At 39.6% G+C, this 13,774-nt stretch overlaps 1 protein-coding gene across 1 annotated transcript in view; it reads left to right on the top strand.

Moving 5' to 3' along the window:
* The window catches only part of DIP2A (DIP2 disco-interacting protein 2 homolog A (Drosophila)), a 128,959-nt gene that overhangs the window by 81,504 nt on the left and 33,681 nt on the right, over positions 1-13,774 (top strand). Inside the window, exons 12-21 of the mRNA XM_010566988.1 lie at positions 1,516-1,607; positions 1,845-1,955; positions 2,746-2,869; positions 3,145-3,254; positions 3,685-3,787; positions 7,807-7,871; positions 8,187-8,280; positions 8,748-8,867; positions 10,289-10,403; positions 11,492-11,631. Of these exons, the coding sequence (XP_010565290.1) occupies positions 1,516-1,607; positions 1,845-1,955; positions 2,746-2,869; positions 3,145-3,254; positions 3,685-3,787; positions 7,807-7,871; positions 8,187-8,280; positions 8,748-8,867; positions 10,289-10,403; positions 11,492-11,631 (1,074 nt within the window). The remainder of the gene's footprint in view (positions 1-1,515; positions 1,608-1,844; positions 1,956-2,745; positions 2,870-3,144; positions 3,255-3,684; positions 3,788-7,806; positions 7,872-8,186; positions 8,281-8,747; positions 8,868-10,288; positions 10,404-11,491; positions 11,632-13,774) is intronic.

The raw sequence follows: 13,774 nt of genomic DNA, 5'->3' as shown, positions 1-13,774 counted from the left end.
AGATACTTTGAGATTGCTGTTCAAATGCAAATTATGAATTCATTGTATATGAAAAACATTTTAAAGAAAGTTAATGAAGGGAAAATGTATATGGTATTGATTCTTTACAAGTAGCTATTTGTAAATCTCAAACAATTGTGCGGTTTTTTTTCCTTAAAAGAACACTAAAAATAGCCTGGTGTAAAATAGGAGGAAGAAACAGATGACTAATGATGCACTTGTCTTTTTCCCAGAGTAGATATTAAATTTTAGCATGTTCTTACATATCCTTATAGAGAAGACTTGTACTTCAGGAGCATATTAAGGATGTTATTGTGGGAAGTGAAACTTGCCTGTATCAATGAACTAGAAGTATTATAGTAATTGCTTTTTTTTTTTGAAGATAATTGTGTCCCTTGGGACAGCTAACTGCAGCATTTCATTGTATAGTATGTTAGAATGTTAAAATTTCTTGTTTGTGTTCTTACAGATGTAGTATGCTTACAGGAAATGTAACTGAGCAGCTGCATTAGTTTCATTAGTTTGCAGTGGAGTTTTGAGAATTGTTTAGAACATCATGTTTAGTTTTGTGTTCCAAAAAAAAGGAAGGAAAATAAAACTAAAAAGAAGCCAAGCTCTAAATTATACTTGGACTCTGCCAAGTGCACTGAATTTGATGTACTTGAGTCCTGTGTATCTTTTTTTCATATAACTGGAAATTACACAGAAAAAACCTATTGACTTGAAGAAGTTTGAGACTGACAAGCACAAAATAACCGATGGTTGCTACATGGTCTGAAGGGATTGAGTGCGGATGTCAGTCCATGATAAAGACCCTGCACTAGAAAGCTGAGTTCCCTATGTATGCTGTTTGCTATGGCATGCTTCTTTGAGGGGTTCTTGCTTTGATTTACCATTTACAGTGGAAGGCTTTTGCTGTTGCTCAATCTTTTTTAAAAAGTTTTTTTAGCAAAGCTCTTCTTTTTTTTTGGAGGCTACAAATTAAAAATTGATTTTTATAGTGTCAAATAAGTAGTTATTGTATTTAATAGCTTGGAATAATTTTTTGTTCTGAATTATTGAGAGCTGTGTAGATCACTACTGAGCACTGAACTGGCATTTCACAGAGCTAGATACTGTGGCATTTATTCCTACCCTTTGTTTCTTAAATTTCAGTTAATTTTTTGTCCAGTTTAGGATTTTTCCTTTTATCCCAAGCAGTTTGCTTTCTCTGAGAGCCCTTAGGAAGGAGTCTTGTTAAGTATCTTTTGGAAATGCAGTTAGGTTGTATCAACCAGACTACGTGTGCATGTGTGTGCGCACACATGCACTGAAACGTTGGAAGAACTCAGTAGGTTTGTGAGGTGGGATTGCTTTCACAACAGTAATGTTCACTTTTTCCCAATTACTTGCTCATGTACCTGTTCTAATACAACTGAGTTGCCTAGTGCACATATAAGGCACTGAGATTTACCAATTAAATGTTAAAATTTTAGTCTTTATTTTTTAATTTCTGTATTGTCTTTTTTTCTGTAGGCAAGCTGTGGAGTCGAAGCTTGAAGTTAGCATATACCCTGCTAAACAAGCTAACCACTAAGAGTGAACCACTGCTGAAGCCTGGAGACCGGGTAGGCTTCTGTTTGAAGTGGTCTTTATGGATAAAATAGAAAGCTTTAGCTAAAGAAAGCCTTGTAATACTGTGCCTTGTAATATATTATCACAGCATTTAGTGTTTCTGTTCCTAGTTTAAATATGAACCTGAACATTGTTGTGAAGATTTTTTTCCACAAATTAAAAAGCAGCCCTCCCCGCCCCTGCAAACAACAACAAAAAACATTTCTTGTTATTTTAATGCATTTTTGTAGGTAGCTCTCGTATTTCCTAATAGTGATCCAGTTATGTTTATGGTGGCATTTTATGGATGTCTTCTGGCAGAACTTATTCCTGTCCCAATAGAAGTTCCACTAACAAGAAAGGTAGGCAAATACATTCAACGTTTTTATGGTTTCCTAAATAAATAAAGTGTGAGGGTGTCTAAATCCGATAGTCCTTATATGGGACCCCTCAGAGTCTGCACTTTTGAAAGCAGTATGGTGCATCAGCTGAACTATTCATGGCATATTATATACTTGGAAAATTTAATATTTAGTTAAGGAAGGGGGTAAATAGTATGAAGCTAGTAAGTTAACTATTTTAGGGTAAGTAACTGTAGAAATTATTTTAAATTAATTTTTGAATTAATTTTTTAAAAGATGCGTGAAAGTATTTCTCAAAATATAACACAGAAATGCTGTCTTTTCAGCTCTCATGCTGAGTAATGAGAGCACAGGCAGGTAGAGACACCATAGTTACTGGAATTATCGGTATATTCCCACACACATAGAGATCATTAGGGAAGAGCTGGAGAGCTATAGTCTCTGCTGTTCAGGACTTAGAAACAGCATCAAACCAGCTCTCTGTTTTACCAGAACTTATAAACAACGCTGTTGGGTTGGAGCGGTATGCACAACCATTGCTTTTGACACTACTTTGCTACCATTGCTTGCCAGATCTGCTGCCAAATCTAACTTAGTTGGCACTAAGCAAAACTAAGCCTTTTGAGTGTAGACTTCAGTCTTTTGTCTTCCATAAAAGGTCTTCTGGGCTTTAAGTTTCTTTTTTCTGTGATATAAATTGGCTTAATATTTTCTAAACGTGGAAAAGTTACAGTGAACTGTACAAAAGCTTCATTATTTGTAAGTTTGCTATAACGTGGTTTCTCTGTAGGATGCTGGCAGCCAGCAGATTGGATTTCTTTTGGGCAGCTGTGGAGTAACACTAGCTTTAACCACTGATGCCTGTCAAAAAGGCCTTCCTAAAGCTCAGACTGGTGAGGTGGTTACATTCAAAGGTATGTTTTTAAGCTACTCGAATTTCTTTATAGCATAAATGGCAGGTATATCCATTGTTGCTATTAAACAACAATCTTTGAGTTTGCTTGCATGCTTGTAGCTTACATATAAAGAAGAACTGCCTTCATTGTCAAGACAGTGCTCAGTGCTGCTTCTTCCTGTCAGGGGGATGATGCTGCAGCTTTTGCTTGCCTCCTGTTGTTATCTCTGAATACTGGGAAAAAACGCTGATTTTTGGAACTGTAATGACAGTAACTTTTCTTTTTCTTTGAAGGCTGGCCTCGTCTCATTTGGTTTGTGATTGATGGGAAGCATCTGGCAAAACCAACTAAGGACTGGCATCCACAAGTACGGGATGCCAGTGCTGAGATTGCTTATATTGAGGTGATCCAGTATAATATGCCTAACTTATAGTTACTCTATTGTAGTTTATGTCACAGCATGTTTTCTTCCTTTAATCTCTTGATGCAATAAAAGAGATGAGAATATTTTTAACTGTGGAACAAGAATGTTTTCCTCAAGGTTGCCAGGTGAACTGTCATTTGAGTGGTTGTGTTGAATCAGATTGAAGATTGGGGTAAATTGGCATTCTTGGATCCCTGGAAAAATTTGTTTAATTGGGATAGAGAAACAGTCAGATTTCCTACGATATTAGTGTATTCTCTGAACATAAATGTATGTTTTACACTAGCTTTTTGATTTTTTTTTAAAAAGCTCACTTCATTTTTATAATAAAATATCCTTTCAGTTCACTACTGTAAATTTTCTAGATTTTATTGTTAAGCTAATGCTTGTGTCAACTTTCTTTTTTCAGTACAAAACAAGTAAAGAGGGCAGCACTGTAGGCATTACTATATCTCATGCTTCCATGCTGGCACACTGTCATGCATTGACTCAGGCATGTGGTTATTCAGAAGGTAAGTTAGATAGGTACAACTTGAAAATTATACTCATAGCTTTGAATATTCAGACAATTTATGTTCCAAAATCATGTTTACTGTCTTAAAAGAACTTTAGATAAGCAGTAGTAGCTTTAACTGCAAAGGGAAAGACAAATCTAATTCATAATAGGTGTGATATGTGAAGGAAAGTAAGAAGCCACTTATTGATTATGTGAAATCATAATCAATATGTATTAAAATTTTTTTAACTGAAGATCCTTATTGATTTTATTCAAGGGTTTGGATTTTTCAGCCTTCGTAAATTTGTTAGTGGTAGGAACTATACTGATTTTTCATCCTCTTGAAAACAGCTTTGCTATGAATCTGTTTTCCCCTCCCTAACATCTTTTGAACGCACTGGACACTTTATGAAGTTAGAAGGGGGCCAGTTTGAGATGTCCACTTGCAGAGTTCTCCCAGCAGAAATTGAGGGAGCTTTCTTAGACTGATCCTAAAGGCCATTTGGGTAGCTTGGATCTCTTTGAAGAGCTTTGGATGTTGTCAGTTCCAGTTGTAGCTGCTCTAATAGTGCAGACTGGTGTGCATGCAGACAGGCTGGTGTCAGTTATGCAGCTTCTTATCTCTCAGGAGAAAAAGTTGCAGTTATTGACCAGAGGGAAGGCCTTTTGAAGTCTTGACTTGAAACCCAGTAATGACTAGGTGAGATGTAAATATGCATCATAGTCCTTATAACTCTTCTACTTTGTGATTCCTAGGTGACACTTGACCCCTGAAAGAGAGGCTTGATCAGGAAAGTCTGAGAGTTACTATATTAAAAAACACCCTGACATGCTTGGCTTTACTGCTCTTGCACCTTTGATGACTCTGCCTGCCTAGATCACAAAGTTAAAAGTCCTAGTGCAAGTCATCTGGTCCAATTGCTTGAACTAGATCTGTATTCTAGATAGCAAGTTTGAGGGCATGAGCAGATTGCTGACAGTTGCTAACTGTCCTCTCTTGCACTTGTTTTTTTATCTTCCTCCTTTGGGCAGTTGGTTTACACCTGCAGTGCTCCAAAGTCCACATAAGTAGTATGATAGGATAAAAGGTCTTCACAGTCAGATATCTGTATTCTTTTTCCTTATCATCAAAGAGGACCCTTTCCCATTTTCATTTTGGGACATGTTCCCATCACAGCTGCCAACTACAAGAACTGTGCTGGGAGAGGGGAGGGTGCACCCAGCTTGTAGGTAAGGATTGTACAGCAGTTCCTGAATCCTGAAAGCATGATGGCAACCAATTATGGATTGAAGGAGTCTACACATCTTAATTTTCAGACAAATGTGAAGTAGTCGTGCTAGCCATTAACATTTCAGATCTTCACAGAGGGTGTTGAATTCTTGTCCTCTTGTATGTTCAGTTTTCAAATTTCTATTGCCACATGCTAGAGATGTTGTCACGAGCATGTTGTCAGTATCAAGCTTTGCCTTCTGTTTTGTTTATAGCTTCTTGCGGCTTCACAATTTTGGCCACAGTAGTTCCTATTTTCAGAAAGGAAGAGATCTTCCTCTTAGTTATTCATGTCCTGCAAAAGAACATCTCCATATGGATTTGAATAAAGTGAGAAATCTACTTGTTTTCAGTCATTCTCTCAGTGAATAGCCAAGAACTGCATCTGGTTTTGACCATGTGCATAGAGATCATCTGTGCTACCATTAACCAAAAACTTTTCCCTTCGAAATCGATTTGCTGGAAGAATCTTATGGTTTGACTAGTTTTTATCCCATAATAGGGTAGTGTGTGCTAATGTATCTTGGGACACACAGAATCACAGAATGGTTGAGGTTGGAAGGGACCTCTGGAGGTCATCTGGTCCAACCCCTCAGCTCAAGCAGGGCCACCTAGAGACAGTTACCCAGGGCCATGTCCAGACAGCTTTTCAGTATCTCCAAGGATGCAGACTCCACAACCTATCTGGGCAACTCGTGCCAGTGCTCAGTTACCCTCGCATAAAGTTTTTCCAGATGCTCCGGTCCCCTCATCATCCTTGTGGCCCTTCGCTGGACTCAATTCAGTAGCTCCATCTCTCTCTTGTACTGGGGAGCCCAGAAGTGGACACAGTACTCCAGCTGTGGCCTAACCAGTGCTGAGCAGAGGGGAAGAATCGCCTCCATTGACCTGCTGATAACACTCCTCCTAATGCAGCCCAGCACACCATTGGCCTTCTTTGCCGCAAGGGCACATTGCTGGTTCATGTTCAGCTTGGGGGCCACCATGAACCCCAGGGCCCTTTCTGCAAAGCTGCTCTCCAGACAGTTGGCTCCCAGCATGTCCTGCTGCCCAGGGTTATTCCTTCCCAGGGGGCAGGACTTTGCATTTCTCCTTGTTGAACTTCATGAGGTTCCTGTCAGACCATTCCCTCAGCCTGTTGAGGTCCCTCTGGATGGCAGCACAACCCTCTGGTGTATCAGCCATTCCTCCAGCTTGGTGTCATCTGCAAACTTGCTGAGGATAAACTCTGCCCCATCATCCAGGTCATTAACGAAGATGCTGAACAGAACTGGAGCCAGTGTTGAGCCCTGGGCTACACAGCTAGTTACTGGCCTCCAGCTACACTTTGTGCCACCAATCACCACCCTCTGGGCCTGGTCGTTCAGCCAGTTTTCAGTCCATTTCTCTGTCTGCTCCTCCAGCCCATACTTCATCAGCTCCTCTGTGAGGATCTAACAATCTGTCACAGGGTGCTGTGAAGCTGCTGGCTGCTTTCTCCAATAAATCCAGCTGTATGCAGTTCACTTTTCCCGAAGTGAAAAGAAGTGAGGGTATGGAAGATTTGCGTTCCCTTATATACAGGCTCATCACTACAAGAAAGATATTGAGTTGCTGGAGCGTGTTCAGAGAAGGGCAACCAAGTTGGTGAGGGGCCTGGAGCACAAGTCTTATGAGGAGCAGCTGAGGGAACTGGGGTTGTTTAGTCTGGAGAAAAGGAGGCTGAGGGGAGACCTTATCACTCTCTGCAACTACCTGAAAGGAGGTTGTAGGGAGGTGGGTGCTGGTCTCTTCTGTCAGGTAGCCGGAGATAGGACGAGAGGAAATGGCCTCAGGTTGAGGCAAGGGAGATTTAGGTTAGATATTAGGAAAAATTTTTTTACTGAGAGGGTTGTCAGACATTGGAATATGCTGCCCAGGGAAGTGGTTGAGTCACCATCCCTGGAGGTATTAAAAAAGAGTGTAGACAAGGCACTTCAGGACATGGTTTAGTGGGCATGGTTGATGGTTGGACTCGATGATCTTGAAGGTCTTTTCCAACCTAAATGATTCTATGATTCTGTGTTTCTGTGACTGGGACTACGCACCTGTCTCAGAGCGATTGGAGCTCTCAGTCACCCAGAGAATGAATGGATATGTGGCTGACTTACTGAAGGATTTTATTTATTGGGAAATGGCTGTGTACTTTCTGTAAAGTGAAGAACAATAATAAATACCTGGAAGAATAATTTCTTGTGCGTGCAGCCATCCTACATCAGTGATAAGCAAGTTTCACCTGCTCAATACAAGATATCTCTGTAAAATCAGGTTGAATCTTTGATTTAACATCTTTGATTCTATTTTTTTAAATCACATAAGGTATTTCTCAGAGGAAACATTGAAGAAAATTTAGTACAGCCATGGTAATATTTCTCACTAAATGTAGTTCTTTCAAATATAGCTGAACTTTTTCAGTTCAGCTGAAAAAGTTTGCATCAAAACTAAAGTTGCCGTCTGCATAGTTCATTGGCAAATGTAACGAACACGTGAAAGTGGTATTATAATGAAAACAGGTTCTTAAATACCTTGTAATAATGTAGTCTATAATCATAATTTAAAGATGATTGTTGTAAGTAAAATAAGACACTTTCAGCTTAAGTAGCCTGTTTGTTATAAACAAGAAGGCATGGCAACATAGCTTTGATTTCTTAGTGGTGTTGGAAGTTTCATAGTTGCTTTAATTTTGAATTCTTAAATATTCTCATAAATATGCTTCTTAAGTCTGATAGTTTTTCCTTTGCTTTCAGCTGAAACACTAACAAATGTCTTGGATTTCAAAAGAGATGCTGGCCTTTGGCATGGAGTATTAACAGTGAGTATTTGTATGAATTAAAAAAACTGCAGCAAGTTGCTTCTTTCAGGGGTAGTGTATTGGTATCAGAATGAGATCATAAACTCTCAAAACTGTTTATATTTCAATATTTATATTTTTCAGAATAAAGCGTTACTTTTTCAGTAAAACTGCACAGGCATAGCTTGTTTTTACTGACTATCCACATAGTCTTCACTAACAGTTAAATGTAAGAGTTAAACTGTAGCTGTGATGATTTTTTTTTTAAAGTATTGGTACATGCTGAGTATTCTTTGAGCCACTTGAAAGTTTATTTTTTAATATTTTTTCTTGTAGAGTGTTATGAACAGGATGCATGTCATCAGTATTCCCTATGCATTAATGAAGGTTAATCCACTTTCCTGGATACAGAAAGTCTGCTCATACAAAGGTAACCTTAAAGTATTTTTACTTAAACCATCTCTTTTTGGATGATTTAAAAAAAAAAAAAATTTAAAATTGTTTGTATAAAATGTCTGCTCTAGCTGAGGACACTGCTCTTTTATCCAACTGACGTTCTTAGCCACAGCTTTAGCAATTGGGTATTCCATTTCAGTATTATATGTACTGATGGATTCATTGATGAGTCACGTTGATGGCTTCTTCTGATAGACCTTTAAAGAAACTGTTTTCTCATCTCAGTATTTGAATTTATAGTAAACATCTAAATTCTATAATCAAGTCCATCTGGAGACATTGAGTATACATGTGTCATAGTAGTTAAATATTTGGCGTTTGTATTTGTTTTCTGTGTTTGTAATTTGTTTCATAAATTTATGTAAATACACAAAAATACTTATATATAATTGGTCTTTATTTTGTTCTGCTCATGCACCATAATTATTTGTTTATTTTCAGCCCGTGTAGCAGTAGTAAAATCACGTGATATGCACTGGTCACTTTTGGCTCAGAGGGATCAGAGAGATGTCAGTCTGAGTTCTTTACGAATGTTAATAGTGGCAGATGGAGCTAATCCATGTGAGTATGGATGCATTTTCTGAGTGTTAGTCCAAGGTGAACTAAAGCACACTGTAAATCACAGAACTCTGGGTCTGCACTGTGGGAGCTCATCAGCACTGGCTATAGTTCAACTTCAGCAAAACAGAGACAGCAGCAGTATTTCTTTGCCAAGGACACTAGAATGAAACGTGCATAGAAAGTGTTCTGAAGGATCTGTTCTTTACATAAAGAATAGTTGGGAATGTAATTTGAAGAAGGCTTTTAAAATTTCAGGTAAATCATAATGACAGTTTCAAAGTAGTTGCTCGTGTATTACATGTAGACATAAAATCTTTGAGTTGCAGTGTGTCTGATTTGTACGTGCCCCTAGGGCTTGTCTCAATCATGTGCAAGGACATAAAAATGGAAGCAGTCACAGCCTTAACTCAAAACCATGACAGCTATTAACTAGAGTGTGGGGTAGGTTCTTGCCTTTTTCTGTCAGTCATATGGTGGTGGCTTACAGGAATTTGAGGAAGCGGTTGGGAGGCTTTTTTTTTTTAACAGGCAAGAATATACCTTAGTTGCTTAATTTTGCTGTTCTCGTACACCAGAAAATCAATAGTATTTCAAATTCCTTGGAGTTGCATGATGAGAGGTCAGCAAGTTGTGATGGCGGAAGATGAAATCTTGAAATGGTCTCGCTATGATTATATTTGTTGTAAGCACTTTTTCAGAGCTGATGCTTAGAAAGTTAGGCTGTTCATTCTATAGTAAAATACTACTTGTATGCTAGTGATGCCACTGCTTTTTCATTGCTGTTTGCATTTCTTAGCTATATTTAGCTGTGTAAATTCATTTTTTTTAACTTTATCTTTTCATGAGTGCTGTGCTCTTACATGAATTGACATGAAATTATACCTAGGATGTAGTATAATCAGTGAAGTTTGCTGGTTTGCGTTATGTGCTGCAATTCCATGACTGTAAAATACAAAGCTGTAGGTGATGAGGTATCTTGCATTTTGGGCTGAGTGCTAAAGGCCAGGTAGAGTTCTGAACTGAAGGGAAGATATGTCAGAAGCATTTGATGAGAAACACTCATATGGGAGCTATATAGGAAGCTGACAGATACAGTTACCCTTAGTGACAAAATATTCTGATCACTGAAGGACTTTCAATGATGTTAAGTGTTACAGAGTGCTGCCAGAGAAAGAGAGTATGCAGTTGTGAATTTCATTCAGTGATTTAGTTGTTAACCACTGGGAGTTTTTTCTCCAAATCTAACATCTAATAAAAGGCTGGAATGTCTTTTAGACAGTTTTGAAAGTATATTGGTTTTGTGCACAGATGCAACCATAATTGTGTAGCTGAGCTGAAAGTAAGCATAGACTTTGAAATCCTGCAGCTCAAGCTTTCCTGCCCTTGGCAAAATGTTTCCAATTGTGTGATTGTTTTTTTAGGGTCAATATCTTCATGTGATGCATTCCTGAATGTATTTCAATCCAGAGGTTTGAGACCAGAAGTAATCTGTCCCTGTGCTAGTTCTTCAGAGGCGCTAACTGTTGCTATTCGCAGGTAATTCTCTTTTCTGAGAAGTGAACTGAAGCATTTCTTGACTATTGAAATGTATCTGGTGTTAAAATGGTGGTCAGAAAAGACCATTACCCACATGAAGATGCCCAAAGACCTAGCCAGAGGAAGTCTGAGGCTCGCAGGTATCTCCTTCACTGAAGGATGGGTGATTTTTGTTTGTTTTCTTTAAAAAGTTTAATATTTTCTAAAAGTAGTCAGCCATAAGGTTGGGGTGTTTTACTGCTTCGGAAAGCAAGGTCTCATCCTCACTGATGTTGCTGGAGGATGTTTATAAAATGCCCCAGGAATCAAGGCTATTACTTGTTTGGGAGGAGGAAGATGCTGAATCTTCAAGTAATTGCTTATATACAATGTCTTGTAAACAGGGGGCTAAAGAAAGAAAAAAAATATTTGTATCTGGATTTCTGGAGATAGCAAGGGATGCTCTGAAAAAAGGAAATACTTCGATTATTAATAGATGTAGGGATGGAATATGCTGGAATTTTTTGACAGTGGTTTCCATCAAAATGTTCTTTTTTGGAAAATCAGTTTCAAGAAAACTTGAAACAAAAAAGTTTGAGGTTTTGGAGAGCACTTTCTCTTGTGGGAGAACTGACATTTCCCAGTTTTAAAAAAATGCACTTAAAAGAACTGGTTTTTTTACAACAGCACCTGGAATCTTTTGCTCTGTTCCATCCTGAAAGTTGAACAGTTACACAAAATGGAGTTGTTGGTCCTCAGTCAATTCTGCTCAGAGTAAGAAGTGTCAAGCCCTCCAAACACTTCCTAATTTTTCCTGGTGTTTAGAAAATTTGGCCTTTGAATGCTTATTCTTGACAATTCTTTGCCCATAATAGAGCTAAATCCTCTCTGTAACTTTTTAGAGTGGGAGGAAGCTATGTGATGTTTTATTCTAGCTCTTTTTTCATCTGGATAAAATATATTACCAGTCTTGAACTCTTGTTTGTTTAAAATGAGAAACCATTATTTCTCTTAACCTTAACAAGCCTGAGAGACTTGCACAATGTTTTTGATGACCATACTGCCATTGGTCTGTTGATTCATATCTGATTTGACTTTCTTTTTTTCAGACCTCCAGAACTGGGTGGGCCTCCTCCAGGAAAAGCAGTATTATCTATGAATTGTCTGAGTTTTGGCGTGATAAGAGTGGATACAGAAGAGAAGTTGTCAGTGTTAACTGTACAGGATGTTGGTCAGATTATGCCTGGAGGTAGGAAAGCATTTCATGGAGGTTTAAGCATACTCCACATAAGTTATCTTTACTATTATACTTGTGCTGATGAAATAAATAAAAATATCAAATGATAAATATCTTTAAGGTACTTTGACTTACATTTTGACACATTACCTAAACTCCTGATGATTAAGTACTGTCTGAACTAGATTACTCAATGTTTTCAGTAGAGATTAGTCCACAATAAATTTGAATGACCATAGGTTTTGCTATGGGCAAATGCTTTTGGCTGGTCTGCAGAGTTGTTTTATTATTCACTTGTTAGCATTAATGCTGACTGACATACAGCTATGTAATAAGAAATACAGCAGAACAAAGCAAAATGTAAAGTGTAGTAAGAAATACTGTCTTTCATCCAGGAGTGATAGTCCATGTGTTAGAATAAAATAAAATGGAATAGAATATTTCAGTTGGAAGGGACCTACAACAATCATCTAGTCCAACTGCCTGACCAATTCACTGCTGACCAAAAGTAAAAGCTTGTTATTAAGGGCATTGTCCAAATGCCTCTTAAACACTGGCAGGCTTGGGGCATTGACCATCTCTCTAGGAAGCCTGTTCTGGTGTTTGACCACCCTCTTGGTAAAGAAATACTTCCTAATGTCCAGTCTAAACCCCTCCTAGCACAACTTTGAACCATTCCCACGCATCCTATCACTGGATACCAGGGAGAAGAGCTCAGCACCTCCCTCTCCACTTCCCCTCCTCAGGAAGCTGTAGAGAGCAATGAGGTTGCTGCTCAGCCTCCTTTTCTCCAAACTAGATAAACCCAAAGTCCTCAGCAAGAAAGACACACCCTTGGTAGAAGAGATGAAGTTAAGGAATACTCAAGCAAACTGCACGTGCACAAGTCCATGGGCCCTGATGGAATTCACCAATAAGTGCTGAGGGAGCTGTTTGATGTCATTGTGAGGCCACTCTCAATCTTTCCATGACTATGGCAACTGGGAGAAGTGCCTGAGGACTCGAGGAAAGCAAATGTCACTCCTGTCTTCAAGAAGGGAAAGAAGGAGAACCCAGGGAACTACGGGCTGGTCACCTCATCTCAAACTCTGCGAAGGTGATGGGAACAACTAATTCTGGAAAGCAGTTTCTCATGCACCTGGAGGACAAGAAAGTCATCAGGAGTAGTGAGCATGGATTCACCAAGGTGAAGTCACGCTTGACCAACCTGATCACCTTCTACGATGAAGTGACTGACTTGGAAGATGAGGGAAGAACACTGGATATTGTCTACCTTAACTTTGGTCAGGTTTTGGACACTGTCTCCTGTTAGATCCTCACAGAGGAGCTGATGAAGTATGGGCTGGAGGAGCAGACAGAGAAATGGACTGAAAACTGGCTGAACGACCAGGCCCAGAGGGTGGTGATTGGTGGCACAAAGTGTAGCTGGAGGCCAGTAACTAGTTGTGTAGCCCAGGGCTCAACACTGGCTCCAGTTCTGTTCAGCATCTTCGTTAATGACCTGGATGATGGGGCAGAGTTTATCCTCAGCAAGTTTGCAGATGACACCAAGCTGGAGGAATGGCTGATACACCAGAGGGTTGTGCTGCCATCCAGAGGGACCTCAACAGGCTGAGGGAATGGTCTGACAGGAACCTCATGAAGTTCAACAAGGAGAAATGCAAAGTCCTGCCCCCTGGGAAGGAATAACCCTGGGCAGCAGGACATGCTGGGAGCCAACTGTCTGGAGAGCAGCTTTGCAGAAAGGGCCCTGGGGTTCATGGTGGCCCCCAAGCTGAACATGAACTAGCAATGTGCCCTTGCGGCAAAGAAGGCCAATGGTGTGCTGGGCTGCATTAGGAGGAGTGTTATCAGCAGGTCAATGGAGGCGATTCTTCCCCTCTGCTCAGCACTGGTTAGGCCACAGCTGGAGTACTGTGTCCACTTCTGGGCTCCCCAGTACAAGAGAGAGATGGAGCTACTGAATTGAGTCCAGCGAAGGGCCACAAGGATGACTAAGGGACTGGAGCATCTCAGCATATGAGGAGAAGCTGAGAGAGCTGGAACTGTTCAGCCTGGAAAAGAGAAGGCTTGGGGGTGGATCTCGTCAACATGTACAAATATCAGAAAGGAGGTGATAGAGAAGACCGAGTCAGGCTCTTTTCAGTGGTGTCCC

The sequence above is a fragment of the Haliaeetus leucocephalus genome, unplaced genomic scaffold, assembly GCF_000737465.1.
Source record: "Haliaeetus leucocephalus isolate CR32 unplaced genomic scaffold, Haliaeetus_leucocephalus-4.0 Scaffold223, whole genome shotgun sequence".
Lineage (NCBI taxonomy): Eukaryota > Metazoa > Chordata > Aves > Accipitriformes > Accipitridae > Haliaeetus > Haliaeetus leucocephalus.
This window is presented reverse-complemented; position numbering and strand designations above follow the sequence as displayed.